Source organism: Aythya ferina, assembly GCF_964211825.1.
Source record: "Aythya ferina genome assembly, chromosome: 18".
Classification (NCBI taxonomy): domain Eukaryota; kingdom Metazoa; phylum Chordata; class Aves; order Anseriformes; family Anatidae; genus Aythya; species Aythya ferina.
The window spans coordinates 2,782,855-2,810,727 of NC_140317.1; the positions used below are offsets into that span (position 1 = coordinate 2,782,855).

The 27,873-nt window shown below is 46.9% G+C and overlaps 1 protein-coding gene across 1 annotated transcript; it reads left to right on the plus strand.

Moving 5' to 3' along the window:
• Positions 1 to 89: 89 nt before the first annotated feature.
• Positions 90 to 22,037, plus strand: CFAP52 (cilia and flagella associated protein 52). The gene is made up of 14 exons (XM_084491833.1): positions 90 to 184; positions 1,395 to 1,594; positions 2,273 to 2,409; positions 3,017 to 3,145; positions 4,205 to 4,304; positions 4,773 to 4,886; positions 13,199 to 13,299; positions 13,997 to 14,167; positions 16,109 to 16,257; positions 16,880 to 17,025; positions 19,414 to 19,565; positions 20,186 to 20,288; positions 20,541 to 20,652; positions 21,442 to 22,037. Exons 1-14 carry the CDS (start codon positions 121 to 123, stop codon positions 21,615 to 21,617), a joined length of 1,854 nt encoding a protein of 617 aa, XP_084347959.1. The 5' UTR covers positions 90 to 120; the 3' UTR covers positions 21,618 to 22,037.
• The last annotated feature ends 5,836 nt before the right edge of the window (positions 22,038 to 27,873 follow it).

A 27,873-nucleotide genomic window follows, 5' to 3' on the forward strand; every position in this document is an offset into this window, starting at 1 on the left:
ATCCCCCCTAGGGGCCGGGATCCCCCCGAGGGGCCGGGATCCCTCTGTGGAGCCCGGCCCTGCCCTGCCGAGCCCTGCCCGGCGCCGTTGCCATGGCGGCCGCGGCTCCGGCGTGAGGCGATGGCGGCGCCCGAGGGCACGGAGGCGGCGGGGCTGGAGCTGCGGGCGGCCATCGGCTTCAACGGTACCGGGACTGCCTGAGGGCTGCGAGGCGCCCGGGGTGGGGGGAGTCTGGGGGCTGGGGGAAGCGTGGGGGCAGCTGGTAGGGCTTGGGGGGCACCGTGGGGGCAGCTGGAGGGGCTATGGGGAGCTATGGGGGCAGTTGGGGCTTATGGGGCACCATCGGGACAACTGCATGGGCTATAGAGAACTATGGGGGCAGCTGGGGGGGCTATAGGGCACTGAGGAGACAACTGGAGGGGCTGTGGGGCACCATGGGGTAACTGGAGGGGCTATAGCGAACTATTGGGGCAGCTGAGGGGGCCTATGGGGCACTGTGGGGACAGCTGGAGGGGCCATAGGGCACCTGAGGGGGTGTGGGGCACTCTAAAGGGCACCTGGGGGGGCCATGGGACACGGTGCAGGTGGATTTAGGGGCAGACAGGACACTGTGGGGCAGGTGAGGGGCTTGGGATGTATGTGGGCAGGTTTAGGGCACCCTGGGGTGCAGAGGGGCCACTGTAGGTCACGGCTGGACTATGGGGCCATGGTGACGGTGCCAGGCCCAGGGCAGTGGGTGTGTGGGGTGCCCTGCACCTGACTGAGAGTGGAACCACTCACAGCATCCCCGACAGCAGGGCAAGAGTTCAGAGAGAAGGGTTGCAGAACAGGCAGGGTCTGACTGAATTGCAGGATTCACTATCTGTTTATTTCCAGTTACCCAGCTTAACAGAATGAGACAAGCTTCATTTCAAAATAAAACCAAATCAGGTTGCACAAAACACAGCCATAAACAACCCCATGACTCGGTGATGGGGTCAGTAACGGGTCCTCACTGGGTGCCCGGCTTCCTGGGAAATGTGCAGCTGTCTGAGGCAGGTCAGGGCACTGTGAACTGGCGATGTGACCTTCATAAGTCAGCAGGGCGCCTGGAGAACCTGCTGTGGTGAAAGGCTCAGACCTCGGGGACAGCTAAATCTCCTGTTACTGGTAGGAAGCACTGCCCAAAATTTGTAAAGGTGACCCTTGAATTGTATAGAGGATTGTTGTTTTGGGTGGCTTTGGGTGGGAGCTGGAAGCCTCTTGTTTTTGCCCTCCTTGTGGAGTAAACCTTCAGCAATAAGGGTTTCTCTTGGGAAGCAAAATCAGGAAGTCCACCAGCGTGAAGGTGTTGAATTTACCTGAGTCCCGGACTGTTGGTAGTTAGCGTTTCTTTCACTTCCTTGCTTTTGTAGGTCATATCCCATTTGGCCTGATCTGCCACCCCAACAAGGAGCACCTTCTCTACCCGCTGGGATGTACCGTGGTTATTCAAGAGTTGGCCAGCAAGAAGCAGGTGTTCTTGCACGGCCACACCAACAACGTCTCCTGCATCGTTGTCTCAAGGAGCGGTACGTTCGTGGCCTCTGGACAAGTCACCTTCATGGGCTTCAAGGTGGGTAATGCTCAATGTTTAACCATGTAATATGGACCAGAAGCATGGAGTTGGCCTGCCAAGCAGGGGAAACGCTTGCTTATTTTTAATTTTATTAAAAAACAGATGCCCATAGTGGGGGGACACTGCAGAGAACGGGGAGTTGTGGCTACTCTGTTGTCGGGTGTGCCTTTATATTTTGGTGGAGCATTAAGCGTTTCCCCAAGGATTAGGGTAACTAGGTTGAGAGATTTCTTAGTCCCAATTCTTTTTATCAAAAATGTTGTGGACATGTGCCAGCCTAAATCCCATTAGACGTTAATTAATAAATTATGTTATATTTAAAATTCTTTATGGTTTAATTTTTTAGTGCCTATTTGAAAAGATTCTGAGGCAGTAGGAAGGAATCAAGCATTAGGGTTTTCAGTATTTTAAAATCTAAGTCAAATACTCTTCCAGTGTAATCAGTAAATTTTGATTCTGAAATGAAACACAGCAACTAAATTGGAATTAGCAACTAAGTTGGAATAATATTTTGTGCAGCACTTGGTCCGAAGCATATTCCTCCCATACCACACTGGGCTGGAAAGAAGCTAACCTTCAGCTTTTTGCTTCTAACAAAAGTTCGCTTCCTGCCAGAGCACTTCAGCATGTTACAGCTGATGCTCTGACTTGGACCTCTTCTGCTTTGGACTGCAGGCAGACATCATTTTGTGGAATTTTTGGAAGAAGGAGTTAGTTGCTCGGCTGTCCCTTCATAAGGGTAAAATCGAAGGACTAGCGTTCTCTCCAAACGAACTTTATCTTGTGTCACTGGGAGGCCAGGACGATGGCAGGTAGGTATTTCCCCTTCTTGATGCATAACTCCTGACCATTTGTATGGCATTGAGGAAGGCTGCTTAGGGAGTACTCACTCCTCCCTCTTCTGGCAATCCGATGCTTTCCCCTTCTTGACATCTTTAGAGCATCCTGCTCTGTCTGATGGAAGCATTCAGCATCCCATCCTGTCTGATGGAAGCTGGATTGGTACCCTAGAGTGCAGGGCAGGGGAAAACAAAGGGAGCAGCTAATTCTGAAGTTTTTTTGTCACCCAGCGATATGTCAACTGCACTATTAGCTGATTTAACATACTGTCCTGAAGAATTAAGAGTGGAATAAAAAGTTATTTTAGATCAGATTCTACCTAAGACATAATTTGAGTCTTGCTCAGCAGGAGGAATACCACAAATACATATCCCTTCTTCAGGAACAAGGGATGTAGGCTGCAATTCCATGTGTTTGTCTTAAGGCTTTTCTCGAATAAAATATGTATGAGGTGACTTTTATTGCTTATCCTTGTGGGAACAGACTGCAGGAAAGCAAGTTTATTCTTGCTTTTTTTTTGGTAAGTTTTTAAGTATCATTAAAAAGCAAAGCTATTTAAAACCCCTCCTTCCTTTGCAGTGTGGTTGTGTGGGACATCATAAAGAGAGAGGCTGTCTGCGGGAGCCCTGCCTCGGCCCGGAGCGCGGGCAATACAACCATTGTCGAGTGCTCTGGATGCAGAGACGAGATGTTTGTTACTGCTGGAAAGTAAGGTTTTATTTACAAGAACTCTTTGGAGAAAAAGAACACAGAGACTTCTCTCCTTTTACAAACGGTCTTTACTTAAGTACAAGGAAAGTTCAACAATAGTGTGCTCATGCTTCCCCCCCCCCCCCTCCCTTCCCCCCCTCGGAATGGACACATGAATATCCATCAGCTTGCCTTTTAAAGCGTTTCTGCCTGTTCTGCCTGAGTGTGTTTTGAAAGCAGCATGCAGGGACTAGCACACACCACTTCTGTTCATGATAGCAGGATTTTGTATTCAGTATTCCCCTTGCAATGCTTAAAATATTTAGTTCCCAGTGTTTGTGTAACAATAGCAGTCAGTGAGCGGCTCTGAACAATGCCTCATTAGTGCAGAAACAATGGTATCCTGCAAGTTGTTGGATCATCTCCTATCCTCAACAGATGTAGTGTACAATCGGTCCCTGACTTGTAACAAAAGTTGATCCAAAAAGTCACATTTTACATGCGTTTGAGACAGCCCCCGTATATCTAGCCTGACGCTTAAACCTGCTGAGGAGCTGCATCTCCCTTTAAATCAAGGAAGGGTTTGCATGGTTTTGGCTGCAGTCACACTTATAAATGCTGGTCTTTGCATTTTTAACACTTCGTTAAATGTAGGGGTGACTGTGCATGAAGATGTTCTGTTGGTTCCTAGCTGTCAATCAAACAGTGCTAGAAAATAGTTGAAAGAGTCCTGTATTGCTCATTTCCTGTTCTAAGAAACAGGATTCCCACGGTGTATTATCTCTTTGGGCAATTAAGTGTCTAGGTTGTAACATACCCTTCCATAATCCTAGTGTATATTTCTGCTGAACCTTTGAGATTTTTGATTTATCTGGAAAAAAGTTACCATAAGAGACAGCAGAAAAGACAAAGACTTATTCCTGGCCTCTCTGATTCTGTTCTTTTTCCTCCTTATAAAAATTTCATGATAATATGACCTCATAAAGACTCTTTCATTCTTCTAGTACTGAAAGAACAGGGATATTTCTGAGTGCAGTACCAAGTATGAATTTGATCCTGCTATATACTTTCTTGCAGTGGGACCATTCGAGTGTGGGAACTGGATCTACCAAACAGAAAAATCCGACCAACTGAATGCCAGACAGGGCAACTGAGGAGAGTGATCACAAGTCTTAAGGTAAGGTTTAGACAAATGATTTGGCTGAATTAAGTAACTCTCAACAGACTAGAAAAGACCATGAGCTTTTCTAGTAATGCTAAAAATGCCAATTGTAACTTCAGAATGGTAATGAAATTGCTAAATGTTGGCTCCTGACAGGTGGTTTCCCATCGTTTCTTTATCCTGGGAAAAGTGTTTTGGATGCTTCTGAAAAGAAGCAGCTTGTATTTTAGTCAGAGGTTTTAGCACCCAGAGAATTCCCCTTTTTCTTCAAAGTGTTACTTAGAATTGGTTGGAAAACATTGTACATTGAGCAGCGTTACGGATCTTTGTGTGCAATGGGCTAAAAGCACTGGCTATGTGCCCTTTGAGTAAATCCTGGCAATTCACTTAAATAAAGCTATTTATCCAGTACAGTGCTAGAGTTGGGACAAATTGCTCAGTATCTGGACTGTGTTCTCTTTTTTTTTTAACACTTTCATGTAGATAGCAGATGACGATAACTATTTTTACGCTGGCACATCAAGTGGTGATATCCTGAAAGTGAACACAAACAACAAGCTGATGACTGAGTATGGGCCTAAAGAGAAGTTTAGCTTGGTAAGTAGCAGCTCTGTGACTTGAATTTTTTCCTTATCCTCCTCTTTATTGGTGACTGGAATTAGGGCAACCTCCTGGAGAATCATTACAAAGCTTTTTCACAAACTAACCTGCATCAGGGAGGACAAGAGGTGTGGGTGTGTGTGACACGGTGGCTGTTCAGGTTGGAGCACTGAGAAGAGAATACCACAAGTCTTTGAGAAACCAGAACGGGAGCACAATGAGGATTCACAGCTGGAAGGGAGCAAGGACCAGAATAAAACCAAACTGAAGAGATGAAAGATGAGGGGAGAAAAGAATAGACTGTGCCTTGTTTATGTGGTTCCTGTAATGAAACCAAAGACTCCTGAGATCATAGGTGCATACTGTGCTATTACTGCAGTTTATTGTCCCCCCGTTTGTGCCAGCAGAATTGCCTGTAGGTTAAGAGTGGATCAAGAATGGATTCAGCTGAAAAAACACCTGCAGCAGGGTAATTTTTGGCAGATATTATTTACAGCAGAGCCTCATAAACTGCTAAGAGCACAGCTGAAAGAGGCAGCGTGCTTCTTTGTATTGGAAGTACAGCGAGAATTCACAAGAAAAACCTGTTTCATTTTTGCTGGGTCTGATAAATAACATAGCTTGGCTTCAGTTACCCCCCCTAACTTCAGAGATGAAATCGTGTGGCAGAGCTGAATGTTCCAGGGCTGTCAGTGGCTTGTGTAACAATCTGTAAAACAGAATTTATTCTTTCTCTGTATTTTTTATTTTCAGTTCTTAGTGCTGTCATTGACCCTGCTTTGAGCAGGAGAGGGCTGCACTGGATGAGCTCCAGTGGTTCCTCCCAACGCCAAGCTGCCCTGCGGTCCTGTGGTGCTGGTCTGCTCAGGGGACTCTCCTGATCATGGCATTTAGTTAATAACCAAGTATCCAAAACTTTAAAGCAGTAAGCAGTGAGGATAATATATACCTCAGGCTTGCCTTACTGGGTGCTGACTTCAAAACTAGGTTTGAATAGTTAGCTTCGGTGGGATCAGAGTAGTGAGATTTGGTGAGTCCCACTAGGCTTTGGTGAGATTTCTGTGGCACTAATCTTGCACTAAAGCACACAGAAATTAAAGCACAAAAAATGCTTATTTTTGGCACCCATTTTGAGAGGTTTTATCTCTACCCTTTTCCCATAGTATTTGATATTATATAGCTTTTTTATGTTTTCAGACATAGGTCCAATTGACCTTATTCACAGATTCCAGTGACCCATACTTTTGAAAGTCAGTCCCCAGAGTCTGTGTTGGCACCTGAGGAGCAGACAATTAAATACTGCTTGGAAAAATCTATTAAACGACTTGCTCAGCATCACAAGAATTCTGGCGGAGGCTGCTACGTAGAATTTAGTTCTTCTGGACCACATTATGGCTGTTCAGTCAAGATGTGATCTGTTGGATTTTTTGTACATGTGTGTTCTCTCATCACGTTATTACATTATACCCATCCTGACTGATGTCTGTAGTAGCTCCAGCTTCCCCGCTGATGAAGCAGAGGTATTACTGAAAAAGATAGTCTAGATGATATAATTAAAGAGTTTATTATAATGCTTATGCACAAGTGGGACAAAACAAGGTTGAGCAGTGCACACTGGTTCTGTTACTTTAACTTCTGAGTGCTCAGCTTCCTAACCTCAAAGCTCCTTTAAAGTAGTTCTGTTTGTCTGTAATTGGGACTCCTGGGTCTTAGTATAACGATCCCCAGACAGGAGTGTCTGCTGAACAAGGAGCTTTTGGCCTTCCATTGTTTGAGACTTCTGCTTGCAGGGAGCTGTAATCATAAACAAACAGGAACAGCTGGAACACTTGCTCTTGATTTCTCTTTGTTTGTTGCTGTTAAATGACTTCTTTGAGCTTCTTGGTTTATAGCCAGTGGAGGGGGTAGTACTTGAAAAATTCAAACACTTCCCTGAAAAATCTTCTTGCGTGAGGTTGTATTTTGTGATTCTATTAGAAACCACGAAAATCAGTGAGCAGTGAGGGAAGCAATACAGATGGAAGTACTGCTATGGATGCTATGGGGAAATTGTCCTAGAAAGAAGCGGACATTATTATTTGAGAGCACATACAGGATTGACAAAAACTGTGAGAAAAATTCATCAGTAAACCCCAAAGAAAAAGCTACTCCGGACTTGTTTTTCCAAATCTCCTGAACTTTGCCTGTACCAACACACGTACATACAAACCACATCCATGCCCATGTACAGTGCCGTGTTTCTTGCATTACAAATGCATGCCCACATCTCTGGGAAAACTTGGAGCCACTGAGATTTTAAAAATATATTTCAATATTTATCTATTTTAGATTGTTGGAGAAGTTACTATATTTGTTTTTATCACTCGCATTGTATGTAAGTATTTTAATTCTGTGTACATATTAGGAAACAAGAATGTACATATTTTGCTTTCCTGATAAATAATCAGCAGTCTTACAGTTTGTAATGTTGATAAGAACTCTTGTGGGTGTACCTGTACTGTATGCTGTTACTATCGTCCTCAGCAGTCATCCTGCAGTGTCTTGCATCCACATGGGACCCATGTCCTGGCTGATCTCTGCATTTTTTTATGCTGAAGTCTTGAAGACTGAATATCCCCTCTTTTAAATGCTGGCATGCTTTGACTCCTGTGTCTGGCATTACATGTGCCTCTCCTGGAGCACCTGGATGAAGCCACATGAGGTCCTGAGCTCCCTTGCCCTCTGCAGTGAGGCAAAGGCACCAAGTGTGTTTGAAACAAACCTTCACAGAAAACATGCTTTTGAGATCGTTACTAAAGAAGCGAGCAAATAGGGTGATTAGCATGATGCCATGCAATTTGGGAGTTAAAGGAGAGCCTTGGGCCTCTGAGTGAAAAGTAGAGACTCAAGGCCAGACCACAGTCCCATCCAGACTGTGAGGAGCATTGGAGAATCACTACCTTCAGCTGGCATTGCTTCTGATAGCACAAAGCTGAAGAAAAAGGGGACCTTCTGCTGTGCAAGAGACTGACCAGATGCTAGGGGGAAGTTCCAGAAGGGGGTGTCACAGCTCTCTGCCAGCCTTGTGGATGAGACCTGATCTGGTAGGCAATAATGTGACTTAAATGTTGTTTTATTAGTGTTAAGTAGCAACAGCCACTTAAGAGTACCACTGGTTGTTCTGGGAGGAGGGAGAGGCAGGAAGACGTGCACATTGGAGAGACTATTTGTTATTTCCATCCAATCTCCTCCTTTGCCCTCTTGCTCAAAATGATCGTTTCCTTCTGCTCTCTTCCCTGACTCTCACCAGTGCAGTTTCTGTACGCCTGAAATGGGACATTCATCACAGTCCGTGCAAATCTGTATTGTTGCGGTCAGTGAGAATGTGCTGGTGCCTCTTTATCTCCAGCTGCTCTCAGCTCCGCTCTCACACTCTCCAGTTCTCCCTTTCTAGCTTTGTACTGCGATTCCGCCTCCACCCACCCGATGCACATCCCTGCACACAAATAATATGTTGTCACTAGGCTGTCAGCAAGTCTCTCGAAACAGAAATAGAATCTAATGTTTTATGACAGAAGTTTCCAATTGTAGCACATCCTTCAATACTAGAAGAGTATTTTGCAGGTATTTTTTTTAAGTAAAAAACACAGCATTTATCAAAACAGAAGTATACGCATCCTTGTTTTTACAAAATGTAGTACATCATGTTGCTAACCCTAGGAGACGTGATGGGTGTTTTTTTGCAGAGCCGTGCATATTTCACGAGGCATCTTTTGTATCTTTATCTGTGGCATGTAGTACTTCTTGTACCAAAAAAATCTTACTTCCCTCGCAGTACGAAGCAGAGCTGCCACGTTGCTTGTGTCAGGGGTGAGCCCTGCCCCTTGGAGCAAGGCACGGCTGCCCCAGAGCACGTTGTCACCTGGGATGGGCACGGACCCTCCCAACCCGACCGGGTGTCCCCCTGCTCCCTGCAGGCGTGAGCTGCCCTGCCTCCCCCTGTGGAGCCGTCCTCAGCACTTCACTGCAGTTCTGTCTGAAAAGATGCATGGTCAGGACTTCTCTTGTACCTCTGCAAGCCTTGTTCCTCAGTGACACCAGGAATTACGAGCCAGTGGCATACCATGAAACTCTGAGCCTGGAATCTGTGGCGACCCCATGACAAGCATGACTTTAGAGAAATTTAAATGACTTCAGATACTGCCTGGGTCAGGAGAAGTTGTTTATTGAAAACAGCTTTGGTCGACCTTAGAGGAACTTTCTTTTGATAAATAAGAATGTGTTTATTATACAGACGTGATCTGAAGATTTCTTTGTTTCTGTTTTGAAGAGGAGTGGCACTTCGCTAGTGTGAAGCAACTTGTTCACCATCTAAATGAAACCAAGTGCATTTCTGTGATGTCTATAAATACTGGAGTGAACAGCAAAATGAATTTTATTCCCATCGCAGGCTCGAGGAGCTATAAGGCTGCCATTCAGATGCAAAGTGGGATGTACCACTGCAGATGGCTGTTCAGAATTAGGAGGGTGTTTTGCATTGTAAACAAAATATTTAAACGAGGTGTGCTGGAAGAGTTCAGAGAGCACTGGGGAACTTTGCAAGACATCAGAACGGGACAAAGAGCAAGAATCCCTGCAGGGGTGAGCCGGGAAGGGGAAGGCTGGATTTGTGCCTTATTTATAATCGCTCTTCAAAGCAGTGTTTTTTTTTTTTTTTGTAAGAAGTAAATAATGAATGGTGATATTTTTAACCTCCTGCGTTAACCTCTGCATTTCATCTACAGAAGGACTGTTAGTATCATAACACGGAGCATTCATGGCATCATTACTAAGAACTGCCTGACTCCATGAACAACAAGTGCAACTCCCAGAGCTGCTTGTTCATGGTGATTGAAAGAACAGACTGGACAAGGAAGAAGGACGATTATTAAATTCAGGCTGAAAGCAAACTCTGGCCAGCAATGAATTCTGGTCAATTCAAGGTGTTTCTTTATTTTTTCCTTAAGTATATCTGCTCCCCTCACAGATTGGAAGAACTGAAGACAATGCCTTGAAAAACTCAGAGCAGTGTGAAAACCCTAATTTATTAGCAAATAGCAGGGAACTGTCATCAGGTAAACTATATTGTCATTGGCTTGATTTCTAATTCTGCCAGCTGCCATAATGCTAAACCCAAGGGTCATCTGAGATGGCAGTCTCTACCAGGAAAAAAAAATGAAATAGTAGATCAGAAGAAAGTTGACAGGCCTGTGGTAATAAGAGACTCAAAATGCTGCCAACGCCTCCTAGGAAATTTTGCAAAACACTGTTTAGTAACAGTTCTGATAATTTTAATTAATAAAAAATAACCCTTTCTTCTTGTGGCTTTGCTAAGAATATTTGCATAAAACCTAGCTCCCTGCCTGGTGGTGTTGTGCTAGCATGGCATCAAATCCTCTGTGGGTGCAGCGTTTTTCAGTGCTTTTCCTGTTTTTCAGTGCCGATATTACAGGAGACTGGGATATGCTACTGGTGGAATTAGACTAATGAAGAAATGCAGCTGGATTAGATTATAAATTAAAAAAAATAATAATTTTCAACCTTTTTTTCCCCTGTAATCCATGTTTATTCGGTTTTAAGGTTAAGTAGTCCTTAACCCACAGCGCAGGCAGATGCAAGGCTGCCCAGGGGCCCCTAAGTGCGAAGAGCCAAATGGCTGGAAATACTTCACTCAGTTGTGTTATTACTGCTGAGCTGCTGGACACAAACAAAACAAACAAACACAGAACAAGGAATTAATCTATTCTAGGCAGTTATATTTTCACAGAATCACAGAATCACAGAATTTTCTAGGTTGGAAGAGACCTCAAGGTCATCGAGTCCAACCTCCAACCTAACGCTAACAGCCCTCCACTAAACCATATCCCTAAGCTCTACATCTAAGCGTCTTTTGAAGACTTCCAGGGATTTTGTTTTCTTTTTCTCCAAAAAGAACGAGTGAGAATTTAAAAAAATGAGCTGGTTGGATAACTGAACCAAAGTAATTTTTCCAAATTCAGCAGATTCTGTGGCTTTTGCAGCATCCTTTCTAATAGCATCCACCTCTAAATAGCTCAGATGTCAATTCTATTTTCTTCTGTCTCGGCTTCCTCTGTCACCTTCCGTAGAGTTTCAGTCCTTTCCACAACAGAAAATTAACACTTTCTGGCATACATTTTTTTAAACACTCCACAAGTGTTTAATTTTGCTGGTATTATCACAAAAAAACTGCTGGTACTATCACAACTGCTGGCAATAGGGCTTCTAAACTTAGGTCACAGCAACTGCTGTTGGAGTTGATATCGCAACTCATCGTGCCGTGCTGAGCAGAATCCCCCCACGTCACTGGAGCCTGGAGCTGGCCTGATCCAGAACAACTGGTGGCAATGGTTTCCTGCTCTCCTGGTGAGAGTGGAAGCGCCTCTTGTACATGCTTGCTTTGCGATAAAAGGTAGTGTTCAGTCCCAGTTTTAACAGCATAAAGCTCCTTTGTTTTCTTTTCTCTTTTTCTTTTTTCCATTTCAGTCATGCATTTGCTCCCCCAAGCTAGTGGGAATGTTCTGAGTGTTTTGACCCCCACAGATGTAGTTTCATTCCTCTTGCAGCCTATTCTGGAGTGTCAGAGATTTTCAAGAATTCATCTGTTGCCTTGTATAGTCGGCTGAATATGAGCCAGCAGTGTGCTCAGGTGGCCAAGAAGGCCAACGGCATCCTGGCTTGTATCAGGAACAGTGTGACCAGCAGGGCTTGGGAGGTGATCGTCCCCCTGTACTCAGCTCTGGTGAGGCCGCACCTCGAGTACTGTGTTCAGTTTTGGGCCCCTCGCTACAAGAAGGACATCGAGGTGCTTGAGCGGGTGCAGAGAAGGGCGACGAAGCTGGTGAGGGGCCTGGAGAACAAGTCCTACGAGGAGCGGCTGAGGGAGCTGGGCTTGTTCAGCCTGGAGAAGAGGAGGCTCAGGGGCGACCTTATCGCTCTCTATGGGTACCTCAAGGGAGGCTGTAGCGAGGTGGGGGTTGGTCTGTTCTCCCACGTGCCTGGTGACAGGACGAGGGGGAATGGGCTTAAGTTGAGCCAGGGGAGTTTTAGGTTAGATGTTAGGAAGAAATTCTTTACTGAAAGGGTTGTGAGGCATTGGAACAGGCTGCCCAGGGAAGCGGTGGAGTCACCATCCCTGGCAGTCTTCAAAAGACGTTTAGATGTAGAGCTTAGGGATATGGTTTAGTGGGGACTGCTAGCGTTAGGTCAGAGGTTGGACTCGATGATCTTGAGGTCTCTTCCAGCCTAGAAATTCTGTGATTCTGGGATTCTGTATACAGGAGACTACCATTACTGGACAGGCAGCAGAACAGAAGCAGAGACTGACTTTTCTAATTCTGGAAATTTTGTAGTAAGGCTGAGGATTGATTTTCTTCTGTCTGTAGTCTGGTACTTTAGCCACTGAAAAGCATTTCTGCTTTTCCTAATGGCTCATCTCCTGTTGGTTTACTCATCTTAGTAAATAGCAGAAACCTGTGCTGATGGGCTGACTAATTTCCAAAGCTTTTCTGTGACAAGTGTATTTTATTAGCATGCAGGCAATGGGATTGGATACTTCAGACAGAGAGGGGATGAGAGGATCTTAAGTTGAGCCAGGGGAGTTTTAGGTTAGATGTTAGGAAGAACTTCTTTACAGAAAGGGTTGTGAGGCATTGGAACAGGCTGCCCAGGGAAGTGGTGGAGTCACCATCCCTGGAAGTCTTCAAAAGACGCTTAGATGTAGAGCTTAGGGATATGGTTTAGTGGAGGGCTGTTAGCGTTAGGTTGGAGGTTGGACTCGATGACCTTGAGGTCTCTTCCAACCTAGAAAATTCTGTGATTCTGTGATTCTGTGATCTGTCCCAAAAGCAGTCTTTGGCTGAGTTTTATCTTCTGTCGTTTTCACATCTGATAGATAAAGAACCAGTGGAAGGCAAAGTGGAGGCACTGACACAAACTGTGTGTAGTGCTTGCTGGAACAAGGTAAGGATGCGTAGGCACATACGTGGTCCCAGCTGCGCTGAGGGGTTGATGTTGCTGCTATCTACTTGCTCTTTAAACACTTGTATCGTAGATGTTCATATATGCTTGTAATTAATAACTCTTTTCTTCCTTTTCCCTCTAGAGAACCACTTTTAGCTCAGGTCAGCCGAAGAATACTGATAAAGGCACATTTGAGTGGCATGAGCACCACCACAGGGAGCACGCTAAACACTCCACTGTGCTATTCAGCGTGGCTGCATCGATACAGATATTCTTCCATCCAATTGTGTTTTAATCCTGTTTTCTCCTAGGGAATCACAGCTTTGATTTTGCTGAAGATGGGAGATTTAATAGTCGGCACCGGAGAAGGGATTGTGGCTCTCTGTAAAGGGTCAAACTACAAAGCAGTGAAGTGAGTTTGTGGGTGGGAGAGTCAGAGGGTAGAGGTGATGCTTCCCCCTGAGGCTCAGGGTGCAAGAACTAATCACTTCTATGGCATGGCATAATCCAAATAAATCAGTTTTTCAATCCTGTAGATAAAATAGATGTTGTTAAAATAGACAGGATGGTTCTAGCATAATGAATTTGAAACAGATTGAAAATTAGTGTATGCTTCTGCATAAAAGTACATTGCCCTTCTCATAATTCATTTTAAATGACCAGTGTTTCCTTTGGGGCATTAGGATTTAGATCCCGAATTGGTGTGAACTGAGACAGATCTGTTAAGTCAGTAAAATTATGTTTTACACCACCTGAGGAAGATTAATATTTGACGTTTAAAAAACGTTTGTTGGAGGACATGGGACTGTAAAGGAATGCTCTCGCTAATTTTATAGGCACGTCTCAAAGTGCTAGAGTCCTTGCAAGGCTTTTTTCTGCATACAGAATAGGAAGCTGCAGGCTTCACTCTTCAGTAGATGATTTGGAAATTGGGCTTGCAGACAGTCATTTTGCATCATTCAAATAGCCAACTTAGGGGTGCAGTTCTGAAAGCCTAGCTTTGTACAACTTAAAGTGTTCCCAAAAGATCTAAAGTGTATGGAAATATTCTTGAATATGGGATATTTAATTGCACTTAAGCAAGAATAGATTTTGCTTTCTCTTGACAGGAGGATTCAAGTTCAAGGTGGTGTCACTTCCCTGACATGCAGAGGCCAGGGGCACCAGTTCTTTGTGGGGACAAACATGTGCCAGATGTATCGAATTAACTACACTGCCTTTAAGGAGGAGCTGATTGCTGCCTGTCATAATGAAGCCGTTAACGACATCGTTTTTCCTGTGTGAGTATAACTGACTGGGATGCTTTTGGCTGGCGATGAAGCCAGGACACCCGTGTAACACCTTTCAGTGATCGGGAACCCAGAGACTATTAACATCCCGAGGGGGTGATCTGTACGGGCAGTGTTGGCACTTACCAGTGAAACACAAGAGTGACAGTGAGCGACTGCGCAAGTACAAAAGGCAGCAGTTCTGTTTGAGAATTGGAAAAATCATTGACCTACAGGAAGAATTCTAAATTAAGGGGCTATAATTGTTTATTTTGGGGTAACAGCAGTGGTGGCAAACTCCCCCCTTTCTTCTATGGTTGATGCTGTGAGACCCGGGCAACTTTAGTCTGCCATTAGTGTAAATCTCAAAAATCTGCTTTTGTATGTCCTTTTGCTGCTAGGGTTTGTAGAGGTGTCTGCTTTTCTACCCACCTGGAACATCAGCTGAAACCTGACTAACGTAGCTGTTCAGAGAGGCTTTTTGGGTCTCAGCCACACTTAGAATTTCACGTTCGACAATATGGCATGCTGTATTAAATTATAGGCTTGTGGTGTGTCTTCTGTCTGCATTTGTCTTGTGAACACACAGCAAACATCCCCCCTTTCTGTACAGTAGAATCATGATGTTCTTATGAAAAACAAGGGAACCATTGTTTCCTCCCCCAACAGAGAATGGCAGTTTGATCCTGAAGGAAGTTTTGATATTTGGCATGTTGTTGTTGCATTGCTTCTTGACACAGCACAAAGTATCAAATCTTACCAAGATACAACAAAGAGTGCAGGGTATTAATAGGGAGTGCAAAATGTCCTTGTCCCTGCTTGTCACCAGCATGAAAAATCCACATCCTTCCAATTTAATGAGTAAATCATTTGGAGCTTTAGAGTAATCTGACGCTAATATACCCACCTTGCACATCTGTGTCACAGAGGTATTTGGGTGAGCTGGATTTGGGGATGATTGTAAGGGCTACAGGGCTATATCCTTACATGCATATTTTAAACTCTTTATATGTTAACTGCTCTTGAACAGCGCATATCACTGACTTGGAAATACAGACTTAATTTCCCTGTTCTGGCTTATTTCAGAACATTTGAATTGCTGACATTGTTCTGCTTTATAAAGCACCTGCACAAGCTTGGCTTGGAAGAGGCTATGCTTTTTTTGGGCCAGATTCCCCTGTACTGGTTTGTCTTTCCAGGTGTTGATGGTGATGTTGAGCAAAAGGATGTGGCACCTCTCTAGATTTCACTCTGTCATATCCAGGGGAGACGTGGTTTGGTTGTCCTCATGCATAATGAATGTAGCATTTTCTGCCAGATAGGGTTAATCTCATCCTGCAGAAAGTGGTGGTGGTATAAAAGCATGCCCTCATGTCTCCTTTTGTTTGCTTGTTTATTGATATACTTTAAGAGCTTATTTCAAAGTCTTTGGTCCCATAGCTTTTGTAACATTGCAGAAGGTCTTTTTTATTCACACGTATATACCAAGTATATTATGAACAGGCTTTTACCATTTTCTCTATTGCCTTCAGCAGCGTTGAATAGGAACCATCCAGTAAGCAAGATCAAAAATGACATCCTTATAATACACGGCTGTTGTTAGTCCCTGATGTTAAACCTCAGCAGTCAGCACCTCAGCACTCACTTCTCTCTCTATTAGGTGCAACAATAGAAGATTTCTAGAGATTGAATATGGGAAATAAACTTCACCTAAAGCAGGAAGAGTTATTTTAGTTTAATATACCTGTTCCTTAAAATTAATCTTTGCATAGAAACCTAACCAGGGGAATTGTTCTAATAAAGGTCTTTCAGTCTTAACCATGGTGATCCGTACTGAAAAGATTACAGCTGTACATTAGAAACAGATGAGCTTTAAAGGATGGTTTAAGATCTGAGACGGAAGCTTTTTGCTGTCTGCCTCCTCTCGTTAGCTCTTCTCTCTGAATTCCCCAGGGGAACTTCCGACTTGTTTGCCACCTGCTCCAAAAATGACATTCGTGTGTGGCACACCCCAGAAAACAGGGAGCTGCTGCGGATTGTCATCCCCAACATGACCTGCTATGCCATAGAGTTCATGAAGGATGGCAAGAGCATCATTTCAGGTACCGGGCAGCCCAGGCCCATGTGAGTCTGTTCTGTAAGTGCTGCCGAATCTCATAAATGTCATCAATGTATTAGAATGAAGAAAGGTTTGACCTGGGAATTGTTCCAGTTCGTTGCTGTGACCCACAAGCCCCTTTGCTTGCAGCTGGTCCAAGGGGCTCTGCTCCCAGCCCCCGGGTACCTTGGGGCTGCAGTTACGGTGTTATGTGGAAGGCGAGATTTTGAGACCTTGCCTGGGATGTGAATTCCAGCAGTTCAGAATTCGGTTCAGTCTTACTCAGAAGACTTAATTCTAAAATATTAACCCTGGCATATGGAACAGATTAACCTGTGATGTACATAGAACAATTTTCATGTAAATTTGCTGGCCATTGCCATGTGCAAGTTGCCTACACAGGACCTACCACAGCTCTAGAGCAGCAATGCTGTCCTGTCCCTCCACTGTTACAAAACTAATTTGTCCACAGCCAGAACCAAAAAGGAATTAATTTTTAATAGTTTATGCGGGACTGTGTAGTATAAAGGAAGTTAATAAGAAAGGGTTAATTTGGACCAGAAAAGAAAGCAATAGCTTGAGGAAAGTCTCTGCGCCTGGATAATCTGTTTCTTTATATTCATCAGCTTGGAACGATGGAAAAATCCGTGCCTTCATGCCAGAGACTGGACGGCTAATGTATGTGATTAACAATGCCCATAGTTTGGGAGTGACAGCAATTGCTGCTACAAATGACTGTAAAAGGATCGTTAGTGGAGGAGGTGAAGGGCAGGTAATATTTTGCTTTAAAAACCCAGAGCAGCTTTGTGCTCTCATCACAGGACCTGGGAAAATTGTCTGTAACTGCTTAGTCAGAGAGTGAGCTATTCTTAGCTTCCACTTGAGCAGAGGACTGAGTCTGAAAATATTAGCCTTTGATATATGCAGATCTCTTGTTCTCAGAGGGTATAATATGAAACAATGCTCCATTTTCTTCTGGCATGTTAGTCTAGGAAAATCCTTCTGATGTAGAACATGCTCTTAATCCTCCTCTTTGTTCATGTCTCTTCCCCTATATTTGGCTTATCTGTATTTGTCATTGTTTGCAAACCTGTGTCTGACTGTGCTCTCACACAGATTTTCTTCCTGTCATTGCTTTGGAAGTCCTAGTCGTGTCCAATATGACCTGTATGAATTCATTTAATAGCATGAAATTCACTTTCTGTGGTTATATTTTCTGTGGGCAACTTAGTAATTTTCTGGGTTGGTAATATCTGGTTTCAGTGGTGATATTAATAGAAGACTAATAATTTGGCTTATAATACATTTATGAAAATGTTCCAATGCACATAACACAAATCAGGAAACATGTTTTAGGCATCATACTTGTGCACTTCAATAATTTTCTTCCAGCAATACAAAACTAATACCATGTACTTTGGCTACTCCATGCACTGCATTTAGTTGTAGCCTCTTTCAATCTGAAAAAGAGACTGCTTATTTTTAATACAAATCATATAAACAAAGTGTGTTTAAATGATTTAAAAAATAGGAGAAAATACAGCAATTAGACTTGGCTCATATTCAATTTCTTTCTTTCTTTTGGACTTCCTCTGTACAGTCTGGCAAGCGCTCAGAACCAGACATTTAAGTGTATCCTGACGGATTTATCTGCTTTTCTGCTTTGTTTGTGTACCCTGATGGTGGTGTTCCATGTGCCATGCTGAAGATTGCACAGGAAGTCTTGAAGAGTGAGGCGTTGAACTTGGGTCTTCCAAATCTCAGGCTAATATCCTAATCAAAGAACCATCTTTCAGAATCATTCTGTGCCTCAGCTCTCCCGTAGAGTGGTAGCAGCAGCACTGCCTTGTCTAACGGCATAAAGACATTAGAGATGATGAGCCACTTCAACCCTTCACTAATAAAAGAACAGCTAAGTACCTTGGATGATTAGCGCTAGAGGATGCAGGAGATAGGAGACCTAGATTCCATATGAACACACGGAATGGCACAGGCTGCGGTTAGTTGATCTCTGAATTGAAAAAGACAGCTGAGACAGAATTAAAGCTAGAAGGTTGGTTAAGCAGAAATGAGAACTGTGGGGAGCACTTGCAGCATTCATTCAAAACACAAAGAGGTGTTCTGAAATGCTAATGGTTCTGTCAGAGTCAATCGCCCGAAAGCTGTGACATTCAGGGCTTCTTAAGGGGTCTGGATGCTCCGGTCATGTAGCCAGCAGGAATTGGACATCCAGATCCCATGGGTAACTCGACATCAGGCTTGAAAACATGGAAGGTCAGCACTCTGCTTTTGATCCCAGCGTCTAAATTACTAAATCTGCACCAGCGTTTGACCTTAGTGGAACGTAAACGCAAGCTGATACCATGAAGCTTGGCACTAGTGGGACAGTAAATGCAAGGTGTGAAGAATCAAGTCCTCAAAGCAGAAAGATTTCTGCCTTGACCTTCTCTGGGAAAAGAGGTGCTCTCAGGCACATACCTCACATCAAAGATGAAAAGAGCTGTTTTGTATTTACTAGCATTATAAGTACCACAAATAGCAGGTAGCTTTTTAAAATGTGATTTCAGAAGCCTTGCTCTTTGATCTTTAAAGCACTGCCAGAAATATATCATGGACTAGGTGCTTATTCCTGACTGAGATGCAAGTACACTGAAACATGGGAGGGTGTGGGCTCGCCAAAACATTATTTTAGGATTAACAGTCAGGAATTTCCAAACCAACTGGATTACACTCTCAGGAATCTATCTAGAGGATAGATTTAGATTACACATTAGGAAGAAATTTTTCACTGTAAGGGTAGTGAGGCCCTGGCCCAGGTTGCCCGGAGAAGCTGTGGGTGCCCCATCCCTGGTGTTCAAGGCCAGGCTGGATGGGGCCTTGGCCAACCTGACGACCAAGGGTGGCATCCCTGCCCATTGCAGGGGCTTGGGACTGGATGATCTTTAAAACCCCTTCCACCCCGAGCCATTCTGTGATTCTATGAACCCAGCTCAATTTTATGAGTCAGCTGCATGAGTAACTCATGGGAAAATAATGACAGTCCATTGAGATTCAGTTGCCATACAAGTTATAAGGGAAGTGCAGAGTTTAGGAAAGCCTTGGGCATCCTGCTGAGCTCAGAACCAGGCAGTTAAAGCTGATGTTTGCTGCTGATTTTCAGGTGAGAGTCTGGGCAATTGGTGAGAAAACTCGCAAACTGGAAACAGTTCTGAAGGAGCACATCTCTACCGTGTCTTGCATTAAGCTTAAGAAGAATGACGAAGAGTGTGTCACAGCCAGCCTCGATGGAACGTGCATCATCTGGGATATTGTGTAAGGAGACAGAGGAGTACCGCAACACACTTAAAGCGCTGGTCACTGTTGGGTCAGTGTGTCCTACCACAACGTGGTGAGGAGGAAGAGGAAAAAGAGCCTTAGAAAATGAAAATTACTAGAAAGAACAGTCAAGTCAGGAAAAGCAGAAGGTCCAACACTGGAAACTTTTCAGAAAAGTTTAGACAAGCATTGATCCCAAGTTGTTTAGTTGTATCAAATCGTGTATCAGGCAAGGGGATGGAGCGAATGATTTCCTTCCAGCTAGCTCTGTCTTCCAGCACTGTATGACTCTGGTCCATCTATTGCAGGTCTCTAGATTTTCTGTACTGTCATAGGGGTAGCAATATTCTTGTGTAGTGTGTAGCACCTAGAAAGCATTCTGGACTAAAAATCTTTTTTTCGTGTGATGGCAGATCAAAAGTCCTACAAGGCAGCTGTGATAGGAAATGGAACCAATGAGCCTAAACTGGCTTCATGAAATCCTGAAGTTGGACCAGTACCTGAAAGTATCCAACTAGAAAGAGATATCTGATGTATAGCACAGGTGGAGAGAGTTCAGGCAGTCAATATTTGGTTTTTGACCTTATTGTTCTATCCTGTTTTGGGGTGTTTTGCAGGCGTTCTATAAGAAAACAAATGATTCTAGCCAACACATTGTTCAAATGTGTGTGTTACCATCCTGAAGAGTATCAGCTAATCACCAGTGGGACAGACAGAAGGGTAAGCAAAACTCCAGGAATTCTGTTGGCAGTAATCCTAGAACACAAAGTCTGGTTACAGACATTTCAAACAGCCAGAATCACACAAGGCCTTGATAAAGCCAGGCCATGCGACCTAGGGAAGGCTTCGCATACAAGCAGGGGCTTGTGAAGGAGCTCCCATGCTTTGATAGAAGTTTGTGTTGCAGGGCAGCACTGAAATCTTTGTGCTATTTATGTACAACTGAGCTCTCATCTCTGGTCTGCTCTCTAGATTGCATACTGGGAAGTGTATGATGGCTCTGCGATCAGAGATTTGGAAGGCTCGCTGTCGGGCTCCATCAATGGGATGGACATCACGTCAGATGGGACGTACTTTGTCACAGGTGAGTGGGTGGATGAAACTAGGAAAGAGGAAACCAGGAAGAGCAAGGCAAGGGTCTCAGTAAAGAAAGAAAAAAACTAAAAGGAAGGTCAGCTAAAAGGCAAAATAACATGAATCACTAAAGAAAAATACTTTGGAAAAGGCTGTGATTCAGACTTGGCAGATGCTATGGTTCAGTCTTGCAAGGTGTAATTTAAAGGTTAAGACGAGGTTCAGATGTCCCCAGGCGAGTACAGGGTTGCACCTTGCCCTGCTCCTCATGTAGTTTCCTCATGTTCACGGTGCACTTGGATGATTTGTTCAGGTGTCCTCCTCCAGAAGCTTGGCTCTCTGTTAGTTTGCAAGCATGTGTGGCTCCAGGCTTCATCCAGCCTCAGGCTAACACATTCCCCAGCGCCGTGACATCTCTTCTGGGAACCTAGCGCTAGCATAGAGGAGCCGTGGTACTGTATTTATTGACTGTAGCTACAACAGCAGGCTTTGTGTCAGCACCAGGTTTTAGATTAACCCAGTAAGCCAGCGCTGGCTAAGAGCCTTTTGAAGGCCCTCAGCTCTGGTCCCAGCTGCTGGCCATAGCTTACTGGTGCTGCTGGTGCAGGTCCTGAGTCCTCTACCGGCCGCTGACTCTGCTTCAGCTGAGCAGAAGTGGGCTTTGCCATAATGCTCAAGACAGTGTATCCCACCCTTCCTACGTTCAATGAATGCCAAAGTATTCCCCTGCCTGTCAGCTGGGAACAAAAAGCAGCAGAACTCTGTGTAATCGTTTGTTCTTCCTTTGTGCCCGCTGCAGGTGGTGATGACCATCTGGTGAAAATGTGGGACTACAAGGAGGGTACAGTGACTCATGTTGGAGTGGGCCACAGCGGCAACATCACCCGTCTCAAGATCTGCCCTGGGAACAAGTACATCGTGAGTGTGAGTGCAGATGGTGCCATCCTGCTCTGGAAATACCCAGACTTTCCCTAACAGCTGGCACAGGAGCTGCTGGGCTGCTTCTTCCTTGGCCCGTCCTAAAGGTCCTTTCTGCTTACAGATAGGGTTGTTTTAAAGCATTTGTACTGTTAGAGGAGAGAACTGTTTTTTTACTCTCTGGTATGAATTTACCAGATCCTCCAGATGTCCTTTTTAGCACTGAATGAATAGGTCTGATTATTTTTTTTTTGGGGGGGGCTAAGAATTTCCTCTTCCTCTTAGTTTGGAGTGGAAGTATTCATCACTTCTGAAAATCATCCCGGCTATTGTAACACTGGTGTTTTGTTACTGCCACCTTTTCTGGCAGTCTCTTAGCCTATTCTTGCTTGTGTGACTGCTCATTTGTGTGCTCTCTCTCTTGTTCTTCCCTGCCCCCTTCTGTCCCTTTCTTTAATGAATAACTTGTTGTGTAAATTCAGTCTTCTGTGTTCATTTTAATTTGTCGGATGTTGATTAAGGAGAAAGCCCTCAGCTCCAACTCAAGTGTTTATCTAGGAGGCTCTTTTGACTCAAGCTTTTAAATCAATGTTCTCCAAGGAATGCCAGGTCTTTCGGGCTTCTTCATTTGCAGTGTCCAATCTAAAACTCTGTTCAGAGGCCTGATTTTCAAAAGTGAGAGTGCAATCGTTTCTAGAAATGCCTGGATGGCTCCAGCTGGACACATTCAAATTCCCAGTCATTGCCCTAATTTTTCAAACAGGCTCCAAATAGCACAAAATATGTATTCTGTCCGAGAATGAGTATCTGGTATCACGTCTGGCATTATAGCCAACAGCTCTCGAGATACTGTTTGTTTAAAGATCAGCGTAGGCAGCCAGTCTGTGAAGTGATGCAAGTGAAGTAAATATTTCTCCTGCAGGCACTGCGAATTCTGTCATAAATTGAAATTGTAGCAAAATGTTGTATTCCTAATGTTAACGCTTAGAGACAGTTAACTAAGCTGATGATTTAAAGGCCGTGTCGTTTAGATACTGCCACACCTGGACTGGCAGTAGAGCTGTTTCGGTATGCAATGGGGGACAGGCATTTTACGGGATGATTGCTTGTTATTCTTTATGTGCCACTGGAAATGATTACTGCTCACAGCACATCCTTTTAGACCGGCTCTGGGGGTATCTGCACGTGTTGCCCATCAAACACCATGCAAGTCATATTCCTTCTGGTTGAAATATCTCAGCTGTTAATAACGGAGTCTTGAGCAAAGGAATTAAGTCATTCCTTCCTCTTTTTCTTTGGATTCAAAGCTCGCTGCTATGCAGCAATAAACACTCCAGCAGGTTTTACAAGCTCTGCAGCAGTGCTCACTGTGGTTTGGAAGGCAGGATCAAACCACTGGAATGCGGGACAGACAGGCAAAACATTCGTGCTTGTGTAGGACAATACAAACAGAAACTGTGTGTGGGAGCTCCCCGGGCAGCCCCGAAGAGCAGCTCCTCTCTGCTGGCCCAGGGCAGCGCGGGCAGCGTGGTGCCGGATCGCCAAGCCCCTGATGCCATCAGCCCAGTGCAGCCCAGCTGGGACAGGGCTCAGGGCACCGCCAGCTCCCCGTGTACCTGGAGGGGAAGGGCTCAAGATGCAGGAACGTCTCCAGCAGCCTTACTCCAGCAAAGCAATTCCCTTCCCCTCAGGTTGCACCAAACCTGTCATTATGGGCAGGAGCAGGAGCCAAGTACCCGGCGGGGCGCCAAGATCCTGTTTCTGTGCGGCTGGTCCGTGGTGTAAGGTCCAAAGCCTCCTGTGTTATCTGGTTCTTCTCAGCTGGGAGGCAGCAAGATGGGCTGGGCTTTCCAGACTTGTCTGGCCACAGTCATCTGCTGACTCTGGCAGACGGGAGCTGGCACGCTAAGGGTAACCACGTTTTGTTACCAGCAGCAAGGAGGCTCGGGCTGTGTGTCTGCTACTGGCAGCTTACAGGTGGGAAAGCTGCGAGCAGAGACATGGAGAAGTCCTGTCCTGCACCTCTTTCTTTTCAGAGTGAAGGGGCATCAACGTATTGAAGCCAGCACAAATCATAAGCATGGACACTGACCAAGTTCACTCGCTCCAGCGCAGCAACCCAGTGCAGGTCACTGCCTGCAGCGGTGTTCGGCATGCGATGGCAGCACAGCACCGTGTTCCTGTACACCCTGACCCGGTGCCCCCCGAGGAAGCCATGAGGATCCCTGGGGCAGGACCCCCACGCTGCACTTCAGAGGTGATAACCACGTTCAGGGCATTTAGGCTGGCTGTGGGCAGCTCTGTGACCTCGGAGTATGTGGCTGTACCTGGAAAAGACGGGCAGTGGGGGCTCAGCCAGGCTCTCGTAAGCTCTTCGGCTTTCCAGGCAGCTCAGCAGCGCTCTTTGCCCCCCCGCACATCTCCCAGCAGCACTAAGAGCAGTGCACGCTCCTCACCCGCACAGCTGGGGTCCCTGGGGAGCCCCTGGAGCTTTACAAATGGATGTGACCTACATGAATAATGCCGAGCAGCCGAGAGGCAGAGCAACCCGTGCCTCTCCTCCATCAGAAGTCAGGCTCTATTTGGAAAGCATGAGCTGCAGTCGCACGTTTCCCCATTAGGCGCTTGCCTGACGGCAGGCAAATTGTGCCTCAACGTGGATTACTCATTACGCTGCCATTAGTCACGAGGAGCAGCCCTGTTCCTAACGGAGCCGTACGAGGCTCTGCCCGGAGCCAGCCGTAAGGAGGGCAGCACTGCCAGGCAGAGGGAGGTGCTGCTGCTCCCCTCACATCAACAAGAGCAACGAGGTGTCGCTGCTGCAAGCCGTGTTTGCACACACATCTCTCCCCGTGTATCTCCCCGAATTCCCAGGAGGAGCAGCAGCAAGTGGCAAGACAGCAGCAGACAGGCTACGGCAGCGCAGCCTGTGTGAGCAGCACGGGTGTGCTGTGCGCTGCCTGGGTGATGGAGCCAAACTGTGCTCCCTGGGGGAGAGGGCGTGAAGTGAGGGGCAGTGAAAATTGGGCATGTCCTGGCTTTTAGAAATGTCTTTTTTTTAATAGGAAAAAAAAAAAAAAAGTGAGAGATGTGTGATGCCTGTTGTGTGCTCCAGGAGCAGGTAGCTCTGTGGGTGGGTGAAACTGATCCTCGGCTTTATGGCATGGAGCCGAGGGAAGGGAGACCCGGGTTCCTGGCTGTGTGGCACGAACTCACAGCGTGACGCTGTGATGGGAGCTCCTTGCCACCAGCAATTTGGCCCCGAGGCTGCCATTCCCCCCTCCGTGGAGGACTTTGTGGCGTGCTGGCTTGCAGCCTGCAGAAGGGCTCACGTTGTTGTTGTCTTGCTCTGCCCTGGCACAAAAGCCTTTTAGTAGTTTTTTTAACACACTGGCATTGAAATAACTTTGCAGAGTTTGCTGATTTGTGCATTGCTCGGTGCCTCGGGGTGTCTGCTGGCTGGAGGTGAATCCCCCGGTGCTCAGAGTGGGGGGAGCCCAGCCCCAGGCTGCCCCACGTCCCTGCAGCAGGCAGGCAGCAAGTCCCCGGGGGTTCAGCTGGCACAGACCTGGCCAAGAGAAGTCACAGCGCAGACAGAACCAGAGGATGGCAGGAGCATGGAATGGTTTGGGTTGGAGGGGACCCTAAAGATCACCCAGTTCCACATCCCCACGTGTGCAGGGAGTGATGGAGATTGCAGGGCAAAGTCATTGCTTTACTCCGAAGGCACTCTGTAGGCTGCCAAATGAGTCCTTAGGCTAACGCAGCCCAGGAGGAGCAGCTGGCTGTACTCTGACCTGCCTATCGCACATACCCGGAGTGTGATGGAGCACTGCTCCTCACCCCAAATCACTCCGTCCCCAAAAAGCCAGGGCTTTCCCAGCCCCCTGGAAAAACTGAGGCTCCTGGTTATGACAACATGGGGATGGACGTGCGGGGCTCTGCACGCTGATTTTGTTCACCCTGGAGAATCCAGAGGGATGTGAGTGCCTGTGGCCGGAGGCTGGTTCTCACCCGAATCCTTGGCTTGTGGCTGCTGTAACGGGGCTCACCTCTTCTGTACCCCCCTTTCAGTGCCTGCGGCAGGGATCTCAGCTTCCACCTTCACAGGGGACAACGGGTAAAAATAACCCAAAGACACCTGCCCAGAGCAGCCCCTTGGGACCATACATATTCATGACAAACAAAGCAAAATTGCAAGTGTGAGTTAGAGCAGCCCAGGGGCAGCACGAAGTTGCCGCTGACCTTTCGTGTTCTGCGCTGCAGGAGCACGTTCGTCGGCTGCGAGCTCCCCGGACCGGCGGCATTCACCTGCCTCGCTGCTGCGCCTCCGCTCCCAAAAAGGCAGCACCCATGCATCTTTCATGTGGCTGCTAAATAACTTAGCTTGCTATCTATAATTTAATTGGAGCGAGGAGGCCGAACGAGGAGGTGTCTCCTGCAGGAGGAAGCTTTCCCCTTCTGCCTTAAGCCACGAAGTCGGATGGCACCATTAGCGGGTGGCCCCCCCATAACGATGTGGGGCTGGCATTATGGATTTCCTCGGGAGCGCAGAATCTTAAAAAGAGACGCAGGCTTCGGTTGTCCTTGCTTGCACCCAGAAAGCACTTACGACCTCCAGAGCCCCCCTGTGAAAGCAGGCTCCCAGCCCGCCCCACAGATGTTCCCAGCTCGCGCCGAGAGAGCAGGGAGGCTTTGATAAAGAAAACATTGTCCTGGGGCAAAACCCAGCGAGCGTGAAGACTTATTTTTTCTTTTTCTTTTTGCTGTGATTTGGCAGCATCGCAATGGGTTTCTGCTGGGCTGGACTCAGCTCAGCTCGGGGCTGTTGAGGTTTTTGTTCCCGCACCCTCCCTGACACCCCGGTGCTGCCCTGCACAGACTCTGCCTCCCCGCAGGGCTCGTTTCTGCCACAGGAGCCTCCCCGTGGTTTTATGCCGCCTGCCATCCGTGGCACCGGGGCAGTCCATGCCATAGCAGCACGGATTTTTTCAGAACAGCAGGTGGGTATTTTCCCATTCTCTTTGTAGCTGATGTTTAGGTTTTCCCCACCCCACATTTGCTCCACGTCTGAGCCCGATGTGTGCAAAACGTCAGCTTGCACGGCACAAGTCCGAGAAAGCCGGGGGCTCCCGAAAAAGGCATCTAGACAAAAAGCACTTACACAACCCAGCACTGCCTGCGTGCTGCAGCGCCAATAAATATTTGATTTGAGCTGAATGGGAAGGCGCAGGGTCCAGAACCGTGCAAAGGAGAGTGAGAGTTGTGAGCAGGATGTTAGAGAAAGGCGGATTAACATAGCGAGCATTCCTGGCCCTCACCCCAACGTGGGAATCACTCGCTCCCAGCCAGGAGGGGCCGGCACTACCTGCAGGAGGGGTGGCAGCAGGGGCAGGCGGTGCCACCAGCGCCGTGCCCCGTGTCACAGCTTGCTGGGACCCCAGGACAGCAGCTTCTATGGCCTGGCACATTTCCTTGTCTAATTTGGGCAGGCTTGGTTGTTGGTTTTTGGTTCAGGGCTGTTTTACTCTCTCTTTTCTGTTCTCTTTCATGTGCCCGGCAGGTTTGGCTTTCTAATTCCCACCACTCACAGTGGCCGCATCTGGTGACCATGTTCCTGTGCCCTTGCTTTCCCCGTTGCCCTCCCGTGCTTTCAGTAGCGCCCAGGCTCAGGTCCCCGGGTGCCCCCATCTCAGCAGGACTGCCTCGCTGCCCTGCGGTGCTCAGGGGCGATGTCGCCGTCCTGGTGCCCCCATCCCCGGGCAGACCCAGAGGTGCTTTTGTTTGCAGCCCTCCGGGAGCTCCCGGGGTTGGCGATGCCCGCTCTTCCCGCAGCACGTGAAGCACAATTTGGAGGAATCCCCGCATCCTCCCGTGAACGCTCCCCGTTTCCATCTCCTGGCTTGGTGCCGGGGAGCCCCGGGGCTTTGCCCTGCAGACCGTGACCTCTGCAGAGAGGCAGTGCCGATGCCGATGCTCCCTCCAGCTGCTGGGCACCACCGGGCCCCGACGGATTGTACCGATTGTACCCGATCCGGGGCCGGTGCCCGCTGCCCCCTGTGCCCCCCGGGCCGGCCTCCAGCCTCGGCTCCCTGGGGGAGGTCGCAGCCTCCCGGTGGCCCCCAGGGACCCGAAGCGGGCACAGGACGGGGCCACCGGGAGCAGCCGCTTCCACCGCCGCTGCAGCTCCTCCTCCTCCTCCTCTTCCTCCTCCTCCTCTCCTCCTCCTTTCTCTTCCTCTTCTCTCGGAGCCAGCCCGGCCGGGGGAGGAGCCGCCCTCGCACACAAAACCGCCCTCCCCGGCCCCACCGGC